Source organism: Corythoichthys intestinalis, unplaced genomic scaffold, assembly GCF_030265065.1.
Source record: "Corythoichthys intestinalis isolate RoL2023-P3 unplaced genomic scaffold, ASM3026506v1 HiC_scaffold_23, whole genome shotgun sequence".
Classification (NCBI taxonomy): Eukaryota; Metazoa; Chordata; class Actinopteri; order Syngnathiformes; family Syngnathidae; genus Corythoichthys; species Corythoichthys intestinalis.
The window spans coordinates 10,400,746-10,419,219 of record NW_026651592.1 but is presented as its reverse complement, the minus strand read 5'-3'; the positions used below and the strand labels follow the sequence as shown (position 1 = coordinate 10,419,219).

The window sequence follows — 18,474 nt, the reverse complement described above, 5'->3', positions numbered from 1 at the left end:
AGTCATTTCTGCAAAAGGATTCCCGACCAAGTATTGAGTGCATAGCTAATATAACTAATTGAAGGTTTACTTTTTGTATTAAAAAAACACTTTTTTGTATTGGTCGGATAAAATATGCTAATTTTTTTAAATAGGGATTTTTGTTTTTTCTTGACTTTTTTTTTGGTCAAAATCATCAACAAAAAAAGGCTTGAACTACTTCAGTTGTGAGTAATGAATCTAAAATATATGAAAGTCTAATGTTTATCAGTACATTACAGAAAATAATTAACTTTATCACAGTATGTAAATTTTTGGGGAAGGAATAGTATATTTTCAATCTCATAATATCCAGAGAATCTCTGTCAATCCCAGCTGTGTCCTTCACAGACGTTGAAAAAGCAACAAGCCGAATTGATCAAGTAACAAATAGAAAGTACAGATACTGCATCTCTTTTCCAATGTAAGCTAAGATGTCACCAGAGAAATGTAGATTTAAGTAGAAATACATTCAAAAAACAACAACTACTTACAGCAAGTAACTACAGTATGCATTTGCATTTGTCACCTGACCTTCCGCCGCCAGTACACGCGGATACACACACGTCCTCCGTCTTCCTGTTTAACTGTTGAGATAAAACGATAACAAGTGCAGACTAAACCATCATCCTCAGTGTGCAAAGCCAGCTTGACTTCTGGTAGTCCACAAATCACATCTCTGGACAGGAAATTCCTCTGTGTAAACAGGAAAGTGATATTTCTGTCAAAGATTTCCACCTATCTTGTTGGTAAATACTGGTGTTGTGTTCAGGACAACACTATCAGAGGCCAAGACAAGATCAAGACTTTTAAGAGTCAAGACCAATAACCTTGAAATGTGGTCTCAAGACCAAGACTATCATTCGCTACTAGCCTCTTCCAATTCAAATGGATTGGTTGTCTCCCCGTCAACGGCACTGAAACATAACTAAATCAGCAAGTCAACGTAGAAATAGCCCAGCGACATCTTAAAATCAAGAGGCCTCTAAATCGTGGTTATTTTCGTTAACGAAAATTAACTAAATGAGGAAAACTAGAAATAAAAAAGGATTTTAGTTAACTGAAATAGATAAAAACTAAAAGAAAAAAAGTAGGGCTGTCAAACGATTAAAATTTTGAATCGAGCTAATTACAGCTTGAAAATTAATTAATCGTAATTAATCGCAATTCAAACCATCTATAAAATATGCCATATTTTTCTGTAAATTATTGTTGGAATGGAAAGATAAGACACAAGATGGATACATACAGTACATTCAACATACGGTATATAAGTACTGTATTTGTTTATTATAACAATAAATCAACAAGACGGGATTAACATTATTAACATTCTGTTAAAGCGATCCATGGATAGAAAGACTTGTAGTTCTTAAAAGATAATTGTTGGTACAAGTTATAGAAATTTTATATTAAAACCCCTCTTAATGTTTCGTTTTAATAAAATTTGTAAAATTTTCAATCAAAAAATAAACTAGTAGCCCGCCATCGTTGATGTCAATAATTACACAATGCTCATGGGTGCTTAAGCCCATAAAATCAGTCGCACCCAAGCGCCAGCAGAGGGCAGCAAAACTCCCAAAAACACAAGTAACAAGTTGGCATTGCACTGTGTTGTCATTTTAATCTGTTTGAGGGGGGAATGTGCGTTAATTGCGTCAAATTTTTTAACGTGATTAATGAAAAAAATTCATTACCGCCCGTTAACGCGATAATTTTGATAGCCCTAAAAAAAAAAAGCATAACAATGTGAGACTGTTTTGTTTGCTCACAAAACTAAAGACTCAAATCTTTGAACTTGTACATTTTTTTCCTAAAAAAATTCAAAATGCTGGAATGTTTTTTTTTAAAATAAGTCATCTTTTGTTCAGTTTTATGTTATTTTTATATTTTTTATAGGTGAGTCCTTCACCTGAAAATTAACCTAAAGTATAAAAACCCAAAACTAATACTTAAACTAATAAAAATGAAAGTAAAACTAATCATTTCAAGAATAACAAAATGAATAAAAAGTGGCAAATCCATTTTAAAACTAATTAAAGCTGACTAAATCAGAGAAAATAAATCCTAAACTAAATTAAACTATGATTAAAAAGTTCAAATAAACTATGACCACCCGGTACGCAAACAAGATGGGATGAAATACTGACATTTTTGGATAACTGGAGTGACTTCATAACAAGTCCACAATTATTCAATACACTGATAATTACAGTGATCCCTCAAACTTCGCGTCCCCAGTCCATCGCAGATTTTGTTTCAATAAAAAAAAAAAAAAAAAACACATTAGCCATCCTGAGCCAATCACGTGGTCTAACTCTGCCTACTGCTGCACTTTCTTGGTCAGGCAGTGCACTGGAGTTGCTTGTTACAGTTAACGATGATTGACAGACATGTAATGTTTGATCTTGCCAGATGCTCGGAAGTCGAAGCTTCAAAGCGCTGCATGAGTCAACCATTGTTTAACTTGTTAAACAGTTACTGTGGCAACTTATTGTAATTTTGTAAGTGAGAACCTTGAGCGGATTTGAGTGGACTCACTCAATGAAGCATTTAATAAAGACACATTTTTCTAGTTTATTCTTGTTTAAAATTAATTTGGTCGGACAGTAACATGTTTAAAAATGAAGAAGATAGTACCTTTTCACGTAGGCACTGTCTGACTGTTTGCATTATTAGCATTATAATAGTATATTTACCGATCAACTGTTTGTATTACTCTAACACACTCAATATAAAATAAATAGCACTTACACCCTAGTTTAAGGAAAACAAGCTGAACATTGGGCATAAGAGCTACATGACGCCTTCTTCTCACGGAGCCCCAACTTCTGCATCATGCAGCTGACTGGGCAAGATTCACGCTGACTAGCCCACGCCTGCACTACCAACTCTCGCAATCAGTTCTCCCGACAGTCCAGAACAAATGACGGGACGCCCTGTCCCAACACAAGGAACACCGGAGAACGCCCGATATCCAACTGATAACACGACTGACAAGACTCCAAGAGCCCCTTAGACGCTGAAGTGGCAAAATCCACAACCCTCGTTGCCCTGACAACAGTATCTCCCGAATCCTCCTGTCCATTCCACAAACAGACAATAATCCTAAAAAACGCCCATACACACCCTTCTGCCTGCCTTCGACCCGCTCCACGAGACCCTTCAAAAAACTGAATGTTTAACTAGGCATTGCCATTTTTTTTGTCGGGAACCTTTTGTTGACTTGTAATATAGTGACCTTTATCCTCGCCTAGGTCCCTCCGTGCTGTTTGATTGCCGTCGACTCAGAATAAATTGTCAAGTTATGTTTCGAAGCCCTTCTCCCGCTTTCAAAATGGAGTCAGTACAAGGGGTTAAGAATAAGGTAAACGTGCGGAGTTTGGCCTTTTGGCCGGGTTGTAGGCATTGGCCCGGGTCGTTGGAGCTGCGCCATTGCGGGGCCGGCGGTTCAGCTGATGCGATTCCAGCAATTTGGCTAAAAGTTCAGATTCCTTCTAAACTTATAATTATTACATTTAAAGTGCTTATTATTATTGATGAAAGTTTTTTTTTTCAATTATACTTTGGGAAAAAAAGTGAAAAAACATGTCTTATATGTATCTCTTTCTAATGCTAAATCTGAATAAATACCTGGAACACACACACACAATCTTTTTTTTGTTAGGGTGGGCGCTACTTCTCGGTTTTTCACCTTTCTGGTTCTGGTTTACATTAACCGTGAAAATGAGGAATCACTGTAATCAACCTTGAGACAAAAATTAAGAATTAGCATCGAAAGATCCATGTGCATACATCTCTAGAATATATCTACCAAATTTCCTCCTGATCTGTCGACGAATAACAGGGTGAGCCATTTTATTTAGTGTTGTCACCAAGAAGAAACAAAGCAAGTTACTTTTTGAGCCATCCCTCCAAAACTTTTATAACCTCGCTCTGATGACATGACATGTTTCATGGTACATAATGATGTGTTTACTTGACTCTTCCTTCACTGACGTGCGCAGGGAAATTCACCGTCCAGCAAATGTCAAACATAGTTTCCTCACGTGGGGCTCCCTCCCAAGCCACTGAACCACTGTTGACCCAACTTCCTGCTCGAAAACCAACCCCACCTATAACCACCACCGACCAAAACCGGACATCAGGAAACCTCCGTCACCGTCCATCATATAAATTCTAGTCTTTGTTTATGCTTAAGTGTCAAGGAGTTCATATGATAGCGTAGAGCTGTGTTTACCGCACCATTTTCTGAACATTTTTTGGGGAGATTTTAGTTCTTGTTATCTGACACGCCAGCTGGACTCGTGAAGGCTTTGGATGCCGAACATGTCTGAGGCAGCGTGACACTACATCTGATCTTTGAGGACCATGAAGATGGGAATTAAATACTTTGTTAATGCACTTGTAGAGTTTTTACCAACTCTGTTCGCTACTTCAACAGGAAGCACATGTGGTCAAACAATACCAGTCCTACGATGAATCAGATTGCGACGATTTGCATGTACACATGCTAAATCCTGACCAATCAGAAGAAACGATTAACAGTGACATGACAAACAAGCCAATGATAGCACAATGAAGCAGTGCAGAAAAGGTCCTACACAGAAAACGAGCAGCTCTCATTCAAATTCTTGCCATATACTCCATGTAGAAATTTAAGGATTAAGAACTGAAGAACTGTTCCAGAAACCAACTCCATATTTCTTACAGTGGTATGAAAAAGTATCTGAACCTTTTGGAATTTATCACATTTCTGCATAGAATCACCATCAAACGTGAGCTGATCTTTGTCAAAATCACATAGATGAAAAAAAACAGTGTCTGCTTTAACTAAAGCCACCCAAACATTTATAGGTTTTCAAATTTTAATGAGGATAGCATGCAAACAATGACAGAAGGGGAAAAATAAGTAAGCGAACCCTCTGCCTAAAACTATGGCCAAAAATGGTATTCATGGGAGGACTCCACGGAGGAAGCCACCGCTGTCTAAAAAAACATTGTTGCTCGTTTAATGTTCGCAAAAAGGCACTTGGACACGCCACAGAAGTTTTGGCAAAATATTTTGTGGACTGATGAAACCAAAGTTGAATTGTTTGGAAGTAAGATACAACATCATGTGTGGAGGAAAAATGGAACAGCTCATCCCCGCCGTGAAGCATGGTGAATGGAGCATCATGATTTGGTGCTGTTTTGCTGCCTCAGAGCCTGGACAACTTGCAATCATTAATGGAAGAATGAATTCAAAGTTTATCAAGATGTTTTGTGGGTAAACCTGAGCCTGTCTGTGAGACAGTTGAAGCTAAAAAGAGGATGGATGCTGCAACAAGACAATGATCCAAAGCACAGAAGTAAATCAACTTCAAAATGGTTTCAGAACAACAAAATACATGTTCTGGAGAGGCCAAGTCACAGTCCAGACTTAAACCCCATTGAGATGCTGTGGCAGGAGCGAAAGACAGCAATTCATGCCAGACCTCCCATGAATCTGACTGAACTACAGCAGTTTTGTAGAGAAGAATGGGCCAAGATTAGTCCTGATCGATGTGCCAGACTGATCTGCAGCTACAGAAAGCGTCTGGTTGAAGTTATTGCTGCCAAAGGAGGGGGGGGGGGGGGCACAAAATATTAAATGTGATGATTCACATACTTATTTTTCCCCCTTCTGTCATTGTTTGCATACTATCCTCATTAAAATATGAAAACCTATCAATGATTGGGTGGTTTTAATTAAAGCAAACACTGTTTTTTCATCTGTATGATTTTGACAAAGGTCATGTGTGGAGGAAATATGGAACAGCTCAGCAACATCAACATCTCATCCCCCCGTGAAGCATGGTGAAGGGAGCATCATGATTTGGTGCTGTTTTGCTGCCTCAGGGCCTGGACAACTTGCATTCATTAATGGAAGAATGAATTCAAAAATTTACCAGGATGTTTTGCAGGACGACCTGAGGCCGTCTGTCAGACAGTTGAAGCTAAAAAGAGGATGGATGCTGCAACAAGACAATGATCCAAAACACAGAAGTAAATCAACTTCAGAATGGTTTCAGAAGAACAAAATACACATTCTGGAGTGGCCAAGTCAAAGTCCAGACTTGAACCCCATTGAGATGCTTTAGCATGACTTGACAGTGATTCATGCGAGACATCCCAGGAATCTGACTGAACTAGAGCAGTTTTGTAGAGAAGAATAGTTCAAGATTAGTCCTGATCGACGTGCCAGACTGATCTGCAGCGTCTGGTTGGTTATTGCTGCACAAAATATGGTTCTCTTACTTATATTTCCCCCTTGTGTCATTGTTTGCATACTATCCTCATTAAAATAGGAAAACCTATAAATGTTTAGGTGGTTTTAGTTAAAGCAGACAGTTTTTTTCATCGGTGTGATTTTGACAATTAGCTCACATTTGATGGTGATTCAATGCAGAAATGTGATAAATTCCAAAAGGTTCAGATACTTTTTCATACCACTGTATCTTTCCCAGGAGTCAATTAAGTCCATCAGTTTCTTTAACTGGTCCAGACAAATAGTACTACAAATGAATCAACTTCATGGGTAAGGGTTTACAAATTTGAAGGTTACCCCTTAATTGGGATCGAAAAATATCTTGGCATATTTCGGTCCAAACCAACCAGATTTGATGTAAGTACAGTAGTGCCTTAATTCACAAGTTCCCAAACCTCTGTTTTTCTATCTTGCAAACCTTTGTTTTGGCTAACCTCCAACTGAAAGTACCAGAACCCTTTCCTGAAGAACCATCGAAGCTACCACCCAGTGACAAAACATTATAAGCCCTTCCGATACAATGCTAGTATACAAAGGAGTTATCATAGCGACATACGCGACTATCTTGGGTGTCATCCTTGTGCCCTCGCCATCCCGACATACCAGGCTGGGGTTGGGTAAGGGGGGTCCATTTCGGTGCAGGAGGGGGCAAACAGATCCAATGACCATCACGCTGCAGCTGTCACTGGTGTGTAATGCTAAGATCAAGACTAAACAAAGTCAACGCATTGCTAGCACCTCTGACAGCTCCGCTTCATTTAACATTCAGATAAATTTTGGACCACAACAAAGCCTGTTTTCCTTGAAATACTTCAGATCCCACCCAATATTGTTTATTAAAGACTAAAATGAGGTAGCTACCAGTCACTTCCCTGAGCTTCTTGAGCCAACACTCTTAAAGTCATGGTGACACACACACACACTACTCAAGTGTTTGCTGAAACAGCATGCCATTGTTTAGCAATGTGCAGTCATTCTGCTCTGCACGTGCTAAACAACTTTCAATTAATCTTCGCATGACTTCAGGACACAAACTTCACATTTTTCTCCAGAATTATGGAGATGGAGCAATTGGGCTTTGAAGAAAGCGGAAGGTCCATCCTACCTTCTCAGCCTTTGAGCTTCAATCTCAACCTCTTTTCTTCTTGCGCTAAAACTTCCAGTCTCTCTTTCTTGTTGTCAATATTTCTTGAATTCCCCCCCTTCGTCTTTCGATAACATCGACCCCCGTGTCACTGGGCAGCCCGTCGCTCCCCTCACTGAAAGCCTCAGGCCCGACACGGGACCACAGCATCACCAGAAGGGGCGGAGCTGCCTTTTTGACTGGCTTGTAGGAAGGGGTTACCTCATATTTGGGTACTGAGAGGCGGGGCTGTGTCACTGATAAAGTAGGGAGGGAGAAAGTGATAATAAAGTATAGGCCCGAGTGAAACATCTATATGAGAAGTTTGATTGCCTTTCTACATTGTCAACTAGCACAGATTTGTACACTCATCAATCATCTTTTTGGCTAATGTTGTCTTTGGGAACGTTGGGAATGTGGTGAGAAAGTTGCGCCGGAATGACGGTCCTTGTGGGAGATGTTTTGAGATTATTTTTAAAGCAAAGGTCTAAAATTAGAAAGCAGGATTTGGAGAAAGGGTGAAGCTTCCTCTCACTATGCTCCAGCAGCTGTGTATGCGTCTCTATTATTAGTGTGTGTCTGTGTTAGTAATGTGGTAAACATTGAAGTCTTCCCAACTGCACAAACAGGACCGGCATATAATTCCTGCGTTGCGATGAGGTGGATTGATGACAAAACATAACATGTTCCAAGAATTCCCTTCAGCTGAAACGGACACTGTGTAAAGTTGAGATCAGGACTGGACTGGTCACATGACACATTTTGGAGCGTTTTGGTCACTTCATCCAGGAACTAATAGAAGAGAGCACATCACCCCTGTGCTCCAGGCCCTTTACTGGCTTCCAGTCTAGTTTAGAATTAAATTTAAAATCCTCCTTCTTACATTTAAGACCACTAATGGTTTGGGGCCATATCTCACCGATGCTCTGGTTCCAGACCGCCCCAACAGAACACTCCATTCTCAGAATGGAGGTCTACTGGTAGTTCCCAGGGTTTCTAAAAGTACAGTAGGAGCTAGAGCCTTTAGCTACCAAGCTCCTGTCTTGTAGAATCAGCTTCCAGCTAGTATTAAAGAAGCCGACACAGTCTGTACATTTAAGATTAGACTAAAAACGTTCCTATTCGACTTTACTTTTACTTTATTTCTCTTTTCTAATTTTAATATCTAGTTGACTAGTCTCTTCATCACTAGTCATCCGGTGTCCCCTTTCCCCTCTGAGAAGGGGCTATTTTTCAGCCGCAGCCTCCTGACTATCCGGATCCCTGGCTGGATGGACGTCCTCGTTGCCCCCCCCCCCCATCTCATCTGGCTAGATGGACTTGCCTGGCAAGGCCAGACTGTTCTCCCTGTGTTTTTCCAAACACTGAGAGTATAGACCCCACTCACCAACGTCACACAATGACGTGTCGCTGTATCCGGCCACCATATTGCCCATCATTGTTTATCCGTATTCTCAATGGTTTCAATTTGTCGTGCAATTTATAGTGCAATTCATGGAAGCCCCGGTGCTTTCAGACACTGTAAACTCATTGGATGCGTTGCATAAAAGGCGTTATGTGGAAAAGCTTCAGCCTATCCATTCGCCAGATCCATATTTGATGCCTAAATCGATATTTTTCGACCCGCTGTCTTTGCCGTCTCTACCTGACATCTGCTACCCTGATATCTACAACTATCTTGTCCACAGAAACTCAGCCTATTCTCACGAAACTTTGAAAAAATTTAAGAGCAGCACTCTAAGCAACATTACCCCGTGTGACCCTATACTTCCAATTTTCTAAAATGGAGACAATCAATAAAAAAAAAAAAAGTTGACTGCGATGGCCGACGCTTCAAGGATAGATGGATATTGGACTATTTCTTCAATAAAATACGCAACAACTGTGTCTGCCTCATTTGCAAAGAGACAGTCGTTGTTTTCAAAGAGTTCGACGTGAGGCGATATTACCAAACAAGACACGCTGACATGTACGACAAGACGGAAGATACGCAGCGAGAAATTAAAGCAACTTGAAGCTAGTTTAATTTCACAGCAGCAGTATTTCGCAAGAGCCCGAGTGTCGAAAGAGAACGCCACAAGGGCGAGATTGTTGAAATTATGAATTAAAAAAAAATAATAATAAAGCAAATGTGACACACAGAAGGGCTTGCTAAAATTTGTTTGAATATATAGTTCTGCGTAAATCAGCCAAGGTAGCCCCACACATTTTTACCACACCAAATCTGGCCCCCTGTGCAAAAAGTTTGGACAGCCCTGTTTAACTGATGAGCCGTAGACGAGGCCAGCTTCTTTCACTTGGTACCACCATTTTGATTATTAATGTTAACGAGCAGAAAAACACGGCATAATAGGAGGAATTTACGTAGCGGTAATGCATAAACACGACGAGCTGATGGACAATATGGCGCGGAGGCGTGGTTGTGACGTCATGTGAGTGGGGTCTATAGTCTGGGACCCAGCCCATTAACGGCCTCTCCAGCAAGTACAAAATCAATTGACAAATCAGATTCGTTTATTTGCGTGACGTGTTCTTAACGAGCAACGTCACTCTTCCGCGTCGGAAGTCGTCTCCACAACAACACAGGTGGCGAACAGGAGAGCCGAGAATATGTTCCAATCTGCGGTAAAATCAGTTTTAAATTACCAAAAACACATCGACACAAGTCATTGACAACAGTCTGTCTCGCGCTAGCCATGTTGAATAAACTCCGCTCTCCTCGTATGTTTACTTCCGCGCGCAAGTCCCTCGTCCCGCCCGTCGCTGATTGGTCAACTCCGCTGTCTGTTTGCTGAGCCTTGCTCCGCCCTGGAAATTTTATCCGCTTAATGGTGGCCAGACTCAATAGCTGGAACAGCAGTGAGTCTGGAGTACCAGGCTATAGATGGACCTCCTCTTGTTCCCTCACTCTATTGCATCTTTACAAACTGTAACTCCGTCTGCTAATTCCCATTAGCAGTCCTGGTGCATCTTGTCTATCCGTCCTGGGAGTGGATCTCTCCTGACTGTGGTTCTCCCCAAGGTTTCTCATTTTATTCCAAAGGGTTTTTGGAGTTTTTCCTTGCCGACATGGAGGGTCTAAGGATGAGGGATGCCCAGGACTTGGACTTTGTTTAATTCATCTACTGTTTCTGACTGCGTATCATATTGCCTCTACAAAGCCCTTTGAGACAACCTTTTGTGATATAGAGCTATACAAATAAAATTGAATTGAATTCATCCAGAACCAAGAAGAATCACATCCAGCGTCGTGCTAGTAGTGTTAGAATGTTTTTGGATGTTGTTGTGGTGTAGTCAAGGTGACATTGGGATGTTGTTGGGATGTTTGTCAGAATATCGTTAGAATGTTGTTAGCCTTTTTTCCAAATGCTTTAGGGATGTAGTCGTCAGCAGTGGGATGGTAATGTGTAAGGACATTTTGGATGGGTCTTAGATTGGTGGACGTTGTTAGGATATTGTGGAGATTATGTGAGGATAATGTTGAGTTTGTGCTGGAATGCTATTTAGATATAAAAAAACTTGTTAGAATGAAATTGGGATTATCTCGGAATGTTCTGGACAATTTGTGGGGATCCTGATGGGACTTTGTCAGGATGTTGTGGAGATTATGTGGCGATGATAATAGTTTTGTGTTGGGATTAGACATGTGCCGATTACCAGTTTCAAGGTACAGTGGAGCAAATAAGTATTTAGTCAACCACTAATTGTGCAAGTTCTCCCACTTGAAAATATTAGAGAGGCCTGTAATTGTCAACATGGGTAAACCTCAACCATGAGAGACAGAATGTGGAAAAAAAGCAGAAAATCACATTGTTTGATTTTTAAAGAATTTATTTGCAAATCACGGTGGACAATAAGTATTTGGTCGATATCAAAAGTTTATCTCAATACTTTGATATGTACCCTTTGTTGGCAATAACAGAGGCCAAACGTTTTCTATAACTCTTTCCAAGCTTTTCACACACTGTTGCTTGTATTTTGGTCCATTCCTCCGTGCAGATCTCCTCTACAGCAGTGATGTTTTGGGGCTGTTGTTGGGCAACACGGACCTTCAACTCCCTCCACAGATTTTCTATGGGGTTGAGATCTGGAGACTGGCTAGGCCACTCCAGAACCTTGAAATGCTTCTTACGAAGCCACTCCTTTGTTGCCCTGGCTGTGTGTTTGGGATCATTGTCATGTTGAAAGACCCAGCCACGTCTCATCTTCAATGCCCTTGCTGATGGAAGGAGATTTTCACTCAAAATCTCTCGATACATAGCCCCATTCATTCTTTCCTTTACACAGATCAGTCATCCTGGGCCCTTTGCAGAAAACAGCCCCAAAGCATGATGTTTCAACCCCCATTCTTCACAGTGGGTATGGTGTTCTTTGGATGTATTTTCTCCTCCAAACACAAGAACCTGTGTTTCTACCAAAAAGTTGTGTTTTGGTTTCATCTGTACATAACACATTCTCCCAGTCCTCTTCTGGATCATCCAAATACTCTCTAGCGAACCGCAGGTGGGCCTGGACGTGTACTGGCTTCAGCAGGGGGACACGTCTGGCAGTGCAGGATTTGAGTCCCTGGCGGCGCATTGTGTTACTGATAGTAGCCTTTGTTTCTGTGGTCCCAGCTCTCTGTCGGTCATTCACTAGGTCCCCCTGTGTGGTTCTGGGATTTTTGCTCACCGTTCTTGTTATCATTTTGACGCCACAGGGTGAGATCTTGCATGGAGCCCCAGATCAAGGGAGATTATCAGTGGTCTTGTATGTCTACCATTTTCTAATAATTGCTCCCACAGTTGATTTTTTTACACCAAGCGAAGAGTGAAAACACCAAAATACCAGCAACAGTGTGTGAAAAGCTTGTGAAGAGTTACAGAAAACGTTTGGCCTCCGTTATTGCCAAAAAAGGGTACATAACAAAGTATTGAGATGAACTTTTGGTATTGACCAAATACTTATTTTCCACCATGATTTGCAAATTAATTCTTTAAAAATCAAACAATGTGATTTTCAGTTTTTTTTCCTACATTCTGTCTCTCATGGTTGAGGTTAAACCCATAATGACAATTACAGGCCTCCCTATTCTTTTCAAGTAGGAGAACTTGCACAATTGGTGGTTGACTAAATACTTATTTGCCTAACTGTATACCGTGGTTGGAAAATGTCAAGGTTTTAAAACCGCAAACATTTTCCGTCATATCGTCCCTAAGGTATTAGCTATTTTTTTATGTCTCAAAAAATGCATGGAGAAATCCCTTGCTTGCAGCTGTAAATCTCAACCCTCCCCCACCGATTGTTGCTCAGTGTCAGTGAGTCAACTGTGCTACACGATAGCTGGAGGAGGTGAAACTCCTGAACTTTGAAAAATGAAAGTGAAAAGAAAATGAAATCGCTGGTATGGGAATACTTCGGCTACAGAAAAGTTACTGACGGCCGCGGCCTAGAGGAGGAAGGCCAACCAACATGTAAAACATGTTTGCGGAGGGGGGCTGCCGAGGAGGCAAAACCTCCAATACGATTTCGCATTTATACAAAATTAAAGGTAACATTGTCGTGAACGTTTCCCAGCAGCTACAACAGTCAACTCCAGCGTATTTAGTGTAACTAGCGGTGGTAAAACATGTTTTTCTTTCCCTCTGGCAACTGTCCGTGTTGAGAAAGAGAGTGTGTGTATAAAGTAAACATGATACGAGTCATACACACTTGCTTTTTATGGAAAATAATTCAATTATTTTTTTTCTGATGGTAATAATGTTGAGCTGTGGCTGTGGGTTTAGGCTCACCTAAAGGACTCCATTTATTTTAATTTTATTTCCAAAATTTAACTTAACATTATACTTATGTTCCAATTTGTTAGTATGTTTTGAAAAATAAAAATCGTATTCAATGGAATTCATTATTGTTATTTTTTAAACTCAGATATCTCAAAGTAACACATTTTAGAGCTGTAATTTTAATAGCGTGATACCGTAAAACTGTGATATTTATCATGCCTAGTTGGGATGTTATTGAGATATAGAAATTTTGTTAGGATTTGATTGGGATTTTGTCAGGATGTTCTAGATAATGTGGAAATTCTGTTGGGATTTTATTTTGATGTTGTGGATATGTTGTTGGGATTATGATGATGATGATGATGATGATGATGTGGCTGTGTTAGGATGTTTTTAAGATAAAGAACTTTTTTTTTTTAATTAAATTGGGATTTTGTCAGGATGTTCTGGAGAATTTGTGGATATCCTGCTGGGGATTTAGTCTGAATTTGTGGGATGATTTTGAGAATTTGTGGGGATGGTGTTGATATCTTTTTAGGATGTTGTGTAGATTTTGTTCTGGAGATTTTATGGCATTATTAAGGAATTTGTGACGATATCGGAGGAATGGTGATGGGATTTGTCAATGTTATAGAGACTACATCACTGTGTTAGGATACAATTGAGATGCTTCAGAGATGATGGTAAAATGATGTGGAAATTTTTTCGAGATGTCACATTTTGGGTTGTGTAGATCCAATCATCCATTCATATCCTCAATCTTTTCTATCCGTGGGGTACAGCTAAAACGAGTTGCCAGTTCAATTGCAAGGATGTCTCAATGTTTTACGAAAAGATAACCCCAGAAGAGAAATTTAAGAATCGTATGATTTGTGTATCACAATCGTCTTTGTGTGGTGCTGGCTTGGAGTGGTGTGGTATCAGAATGATGTTACAATGGAGTAGTTGTCAGAACTGTGTCAGCAAACATGAGCTTTGATCCACAAAGCCTGGATTTACGTTTATTTAGCAAAAGGTTTCGGGTATCTGGGCTCGGGCAAGTTTTTGGCATTAGGGTTTATGAGATGGGTTTTGTGGTTGGTTGTCTTGCGGCTTTTCTGTGCAAAAATAGGATCAGGATTAATGCCACCGAGCTGTGAAGTTATATATAGTGAGGCAAATAAGTATTTAGTCAACCACCAATTGTGCAAGTTCTCCTAATTGAAAAGATTAGAGAGGCCTGTAATTGTCAACATGGGTAAACCTCAACCATGAGAGACAGAATGTGAAAAAAAAAAACAGAAAATCACATTGTTTGATTTTTAAAGAATTTTTTTTCCAAATTAGAGTGGAAAATAAGTATTTGGTCACCTACAAACAAGATTTCTGGCTGTCAAAGAGGTCTAACTTCTTCTAACGAGGTCTAACGAAGCTCCACTCATTAACTGTATTAATGGCACCTGTTTTAACTCATTATCGGTATAAAAGACACCTGTCCACAATCTCAGTCAGTCACACTCCGAACTCCACGATGGCTAAGACCAAAGAGCTGTCGAAGGACACTAGAGACAAAATTGTAGACCTGAACCAGGCTGGGAAGACTGAATCTGCAATTGGTAAAACGCTTGGTGTAAAGAAATCAACTGTGGGAGCAATTATTAGAAAATGGAAGACATACAAGACCACTGATAATCTCCCTCGATCTGGGGCTTCATGCGAGATCTCACCCCGTGGCGTCAAAATGATAACAAAAATGGTGAGCAAAAATCCCAGAACCACACGGGAAGGACCTAGTGAATGACCTACAGAGAGCTGGGACAACAGTAACAAAGGCGAGTCAGTACCACAATGCGCCGCCAGGGACTCAAATCCTGCACTTCCAGACGTGTCCCCCTGCTGAAGCCAGTACATGTCCAGGCCCGTCTGCGGTTTGCTAGAGAGCATTTAGATGATCCAGAAGAGGACTGGGAGAAAGTGTTATGGTCAGATGAAACCAAAATAGAACTTTTTGGTAGCAGCACAGCTTCTCGTGTTTGGAGGAGAAAGAATACTGAATTGCATCCGAAGAACACCATACCCACTGTGAAGCATGGGGGTGGAAATATCATGCTTTGGGGCTGTTTTTTGGGGCAGCCGTGGCGCAGTTGGTAGTTGGTAGCTGGAGTTGTCCTTGGACCGAAGGGTCAGTGGTTTGATTCCCGGCTACGACTGCCCACTGTCGAAGTGCCCTTGGGCAAGGCACTTAACCCTGATTTGCCTCCAATGGGTTGACAGCGCCTTGCATGGCAGCAGCCCCATTGGTGTGTGAATGTGTGCGTGAATGGGTAAATGTGTGCTCATGTAAAGCACTTTGGACATGGTAACCATGCAGATAAATGCGCTATATAAATACTGTCCATTTGTCCATTTACCATTTTTCTGCAAAGGGACCAAGACGAATGATCTGTGTAAAGGAAAGAATGAATGGGGCCATGTATCGAGAGATTTTGAGGGAAAATCTCCTTCCATCAGCAAGAACATTGAAGATGTGGCTAGGTCTTTCACCATGACAATGACCCCAAACACACAGCCAGGGCAACAAAGGAGTGGTTTCGTAAGAAGCATTTCAAGGTCCTGGAGTGGCCTAGCCAGTCTCCCGATCTCAACCCCATAGAAAATATGTGGGGGGAGTTGAAAGTCTGTGTTGCCCAACGACAGCCTCAAAACATCACTGCTCTAGAGGAGATCTGCACGGAGGAATGGGCCAAAATACCAGCAACAGTGTGTGAAAAGCTTGTGAAGAGTTACAGAAAACGTTATAGCCAACAAAGGGTACATAACAAAGTATTGAGATGAACTTTTGGTAATGACCAAATACTTATTTTCCACCACGATTTGCAAATAAATTCTTTAAAACTCAAACACTGTGATTTTCTGTTTTTTTCCCACATTCTGTCACTCATGGTTGAGGTTTACCCATGTTGACAATTACAGGCCTGTCTAAAAATTTCAAGTGGGAGAACTTGCACAATTAGTGGTTGACGAAAAACCTATTTGCCCCATTGTAGTGCATCCATGACTCTACATGGACACTGAAACCAAAACATCTATTCATTCAGGAATCCTGGAAAGATTTTAACTAACTTCATAGTGACGTCACCCGATTTCAACCTGTCTTCCTATGATGTTGGTTAGCAAATTAGTAAAAGAAGTTGGAACATTGATTAATGGTCAATTGAAGAATAATCAACATGAACAAAAATAAATGAAGACATTTCCACTAAATGTGACAATTAGCTGATGTCACACCTTACTTTGTTTGCATTTCATTCAATACAAAGCTAAATATTGGTGGATTTCTGTGGCGGTATTCAAATTTTGCTACTTTGTGCCGATCCAGATCGACCGTTATTCATCCTGACCTGCATCGGAGGAAGGTGTCCAGGTGACTCGGAATATTCCACGGAGACACTCACACATGGTCTGTAGGAAGACGCCCACGGAGCACACCAACACAGCAGCCTGCACTCGGGGCTCTCAAGACGGAGGTGATCCCGGGGTGGCTTTGAAGCTTTGGGGCCGGCGCACCAGCGACCTTCTCTGTGCGGCTCACGCCGAGGGATGGAAAAGATGGGAGGTGGTCCTATCCAGTACCCAACTTTGCATCATCGACCAGTGTGTGTATGCGTGTAGACAGCACAGAATAGGCATGCATTAGCAGTTGAGGACAGTCAGCAGTTTGCTCAGTGTCCCCGTAAAGCTCTCATTGTTGCTAACGTTGGGAGGCTTTAGCGTGAACTGTTGTTGGTGGGCTTAGCGCAGGCTGCATACTGGATGGCAGACTGAACCCCACCGCGTTGATTACTGCGGCAGCAGAACACTTTTTTTTTAATCAACACATTATTCTCCGTTGTTGAAGTGACTGAAATATGTCCAGTCCCATTTGGACAACAAGTGACCAGGCGGAAATTTTACATAAAAACCTCAAACTTAAAGGTCCTTCTCAAAAAATTAGCATATTGTGATAAAGTTCATTATTTTCTGGTAATGTATTGATTAGGGATGTCCCGATCCAGGTTTTTGCACTTCCGATCCGATACCGATATTGTTTTGCACTTCCGATCCGATGCCGATACCGATACAGACCTATCTGAGCATGTGTTAAAGTTTAAAGTTATTTAGCCTCCTTACTTAGTTGTCAGACTCATGTTGAAAACGGTTTTAGTACCCTTGATAACAACTAGCCAGCTGAATTAGGTGAGTTTGAATAACACACAACGGTTGGTCACAAGAAACTGACCTGTTTATTCAATGACAAACACAAAACATTATAAATAACAAACAGAAATGGCATAGTCAGTCAGTCAGTAAAACGTGCAAATAATATTGTAAACTGTCTTAAAAAAGCAAAACACACCAACAACCTCAGTGGAAAATCCCCCAAATCCCCCAAGCTATTAGATGCTTTTAATGTTTTGTGCATTAGTTACAAAAATTGTATAAAAAGCCTCTCAGGTTTAAATAAACGACTATTTCAGTATCAAGTTAACATTTTAAAACAGTAAATAAAATACTCAAGTCCCCATTCTGTATCAGCAGCTTTAAACTACATTCAATTCATTTAATTTTGCGAATCAACTGTTAAAGTTGTTAAAATTGCTCCCGTTATTCCATAATTTCCCTTCTGTCTACTTTCGACATGTGAAAGTTTTAAACTGTTTGAAGATAGATTCAAGTCAAGATTTTGCCGATTTAGGAGTATTTTAGATAAAAAGTTAATTAGGTTCGCTTGGAAGGTTCACAACAGCCTACTTGGGAAATCTTCTGCTTTAAGATGGCGGCTGTTTACTAACGCATCTGGTTTTCAATACTTCAATGTTGCTAACGCAGTCGAGTCTGTCGTGTAGCATCTGGTTCTATATACATATGATATCTATTATCTCCAGTAAAACGACGTTGACGTAGTTTGTTGCAGCTGTCAGCTGAAGTCAGGTATTCTTGTGTTTTTTATCGAGCGGCATGAGTTGAGCTAAAGCCGTGAGTTGAGCATTGGCATTACCCGGGTCTAAGACAAGTTATGTTTACTTTCGGGACGCAATGCGGTCAGTTTCTCATTGCGTCCCGAAGACCGCGCTGTGTACTAGTTCGGCTTTACTTGACATATTTCAATAATCGGAATTTGGATGTTTGTGAATCGTTCTCGAATCTTCAGCGGCCGAATCGCGTGTTGGATGGTGCGTCTTTACTCACGTGAGATAATGGCTCGTCATCCAGAATGAATTCTTCGGCAATGACTCTTGTTATTCCCTGGGCTTTGGGACTGT

At 40.7% G+C, this 18,474-nt stretch overlaps 1 protein-coding gene across 4 annotated transcripts in view; it reads right to left on the bottom strand.

Annotated features, from left to right (window-relative positions):
• Window positions 1-16,735, bottom strand: part of LOC130911245 (neuroblast differentiation-associated protein AHNAK-like) — a 57,220-nt gene extending 40,485 nt beyond the window's left edge. For 2 of the 4 annotated variants that reach the window (XM_057829091.1, XM_057829090.1), the window contains exon 1: window positions 7,413-7,560. Coding sequence is in view for 2 of the 4 variants with exons in the window: in XM_057829088.1 (XP_057685071.1) it covers window positions 16,573-16,630 (58 nt within the window). In the remaining 2 variants the exon portion in view is untranslated. Of the gene's footprint in view, window positions 1-512; window positions 734-7,412; window positions 7,561-16,572 lie in introns of those variants that run through there. The other 2 variants (XM_057829088.1, XM_057829089.1) reach the window with 2 other exon arrangements.
• Window positions 16,736-18,474: the final 1,739 nt, after the last annotated feature.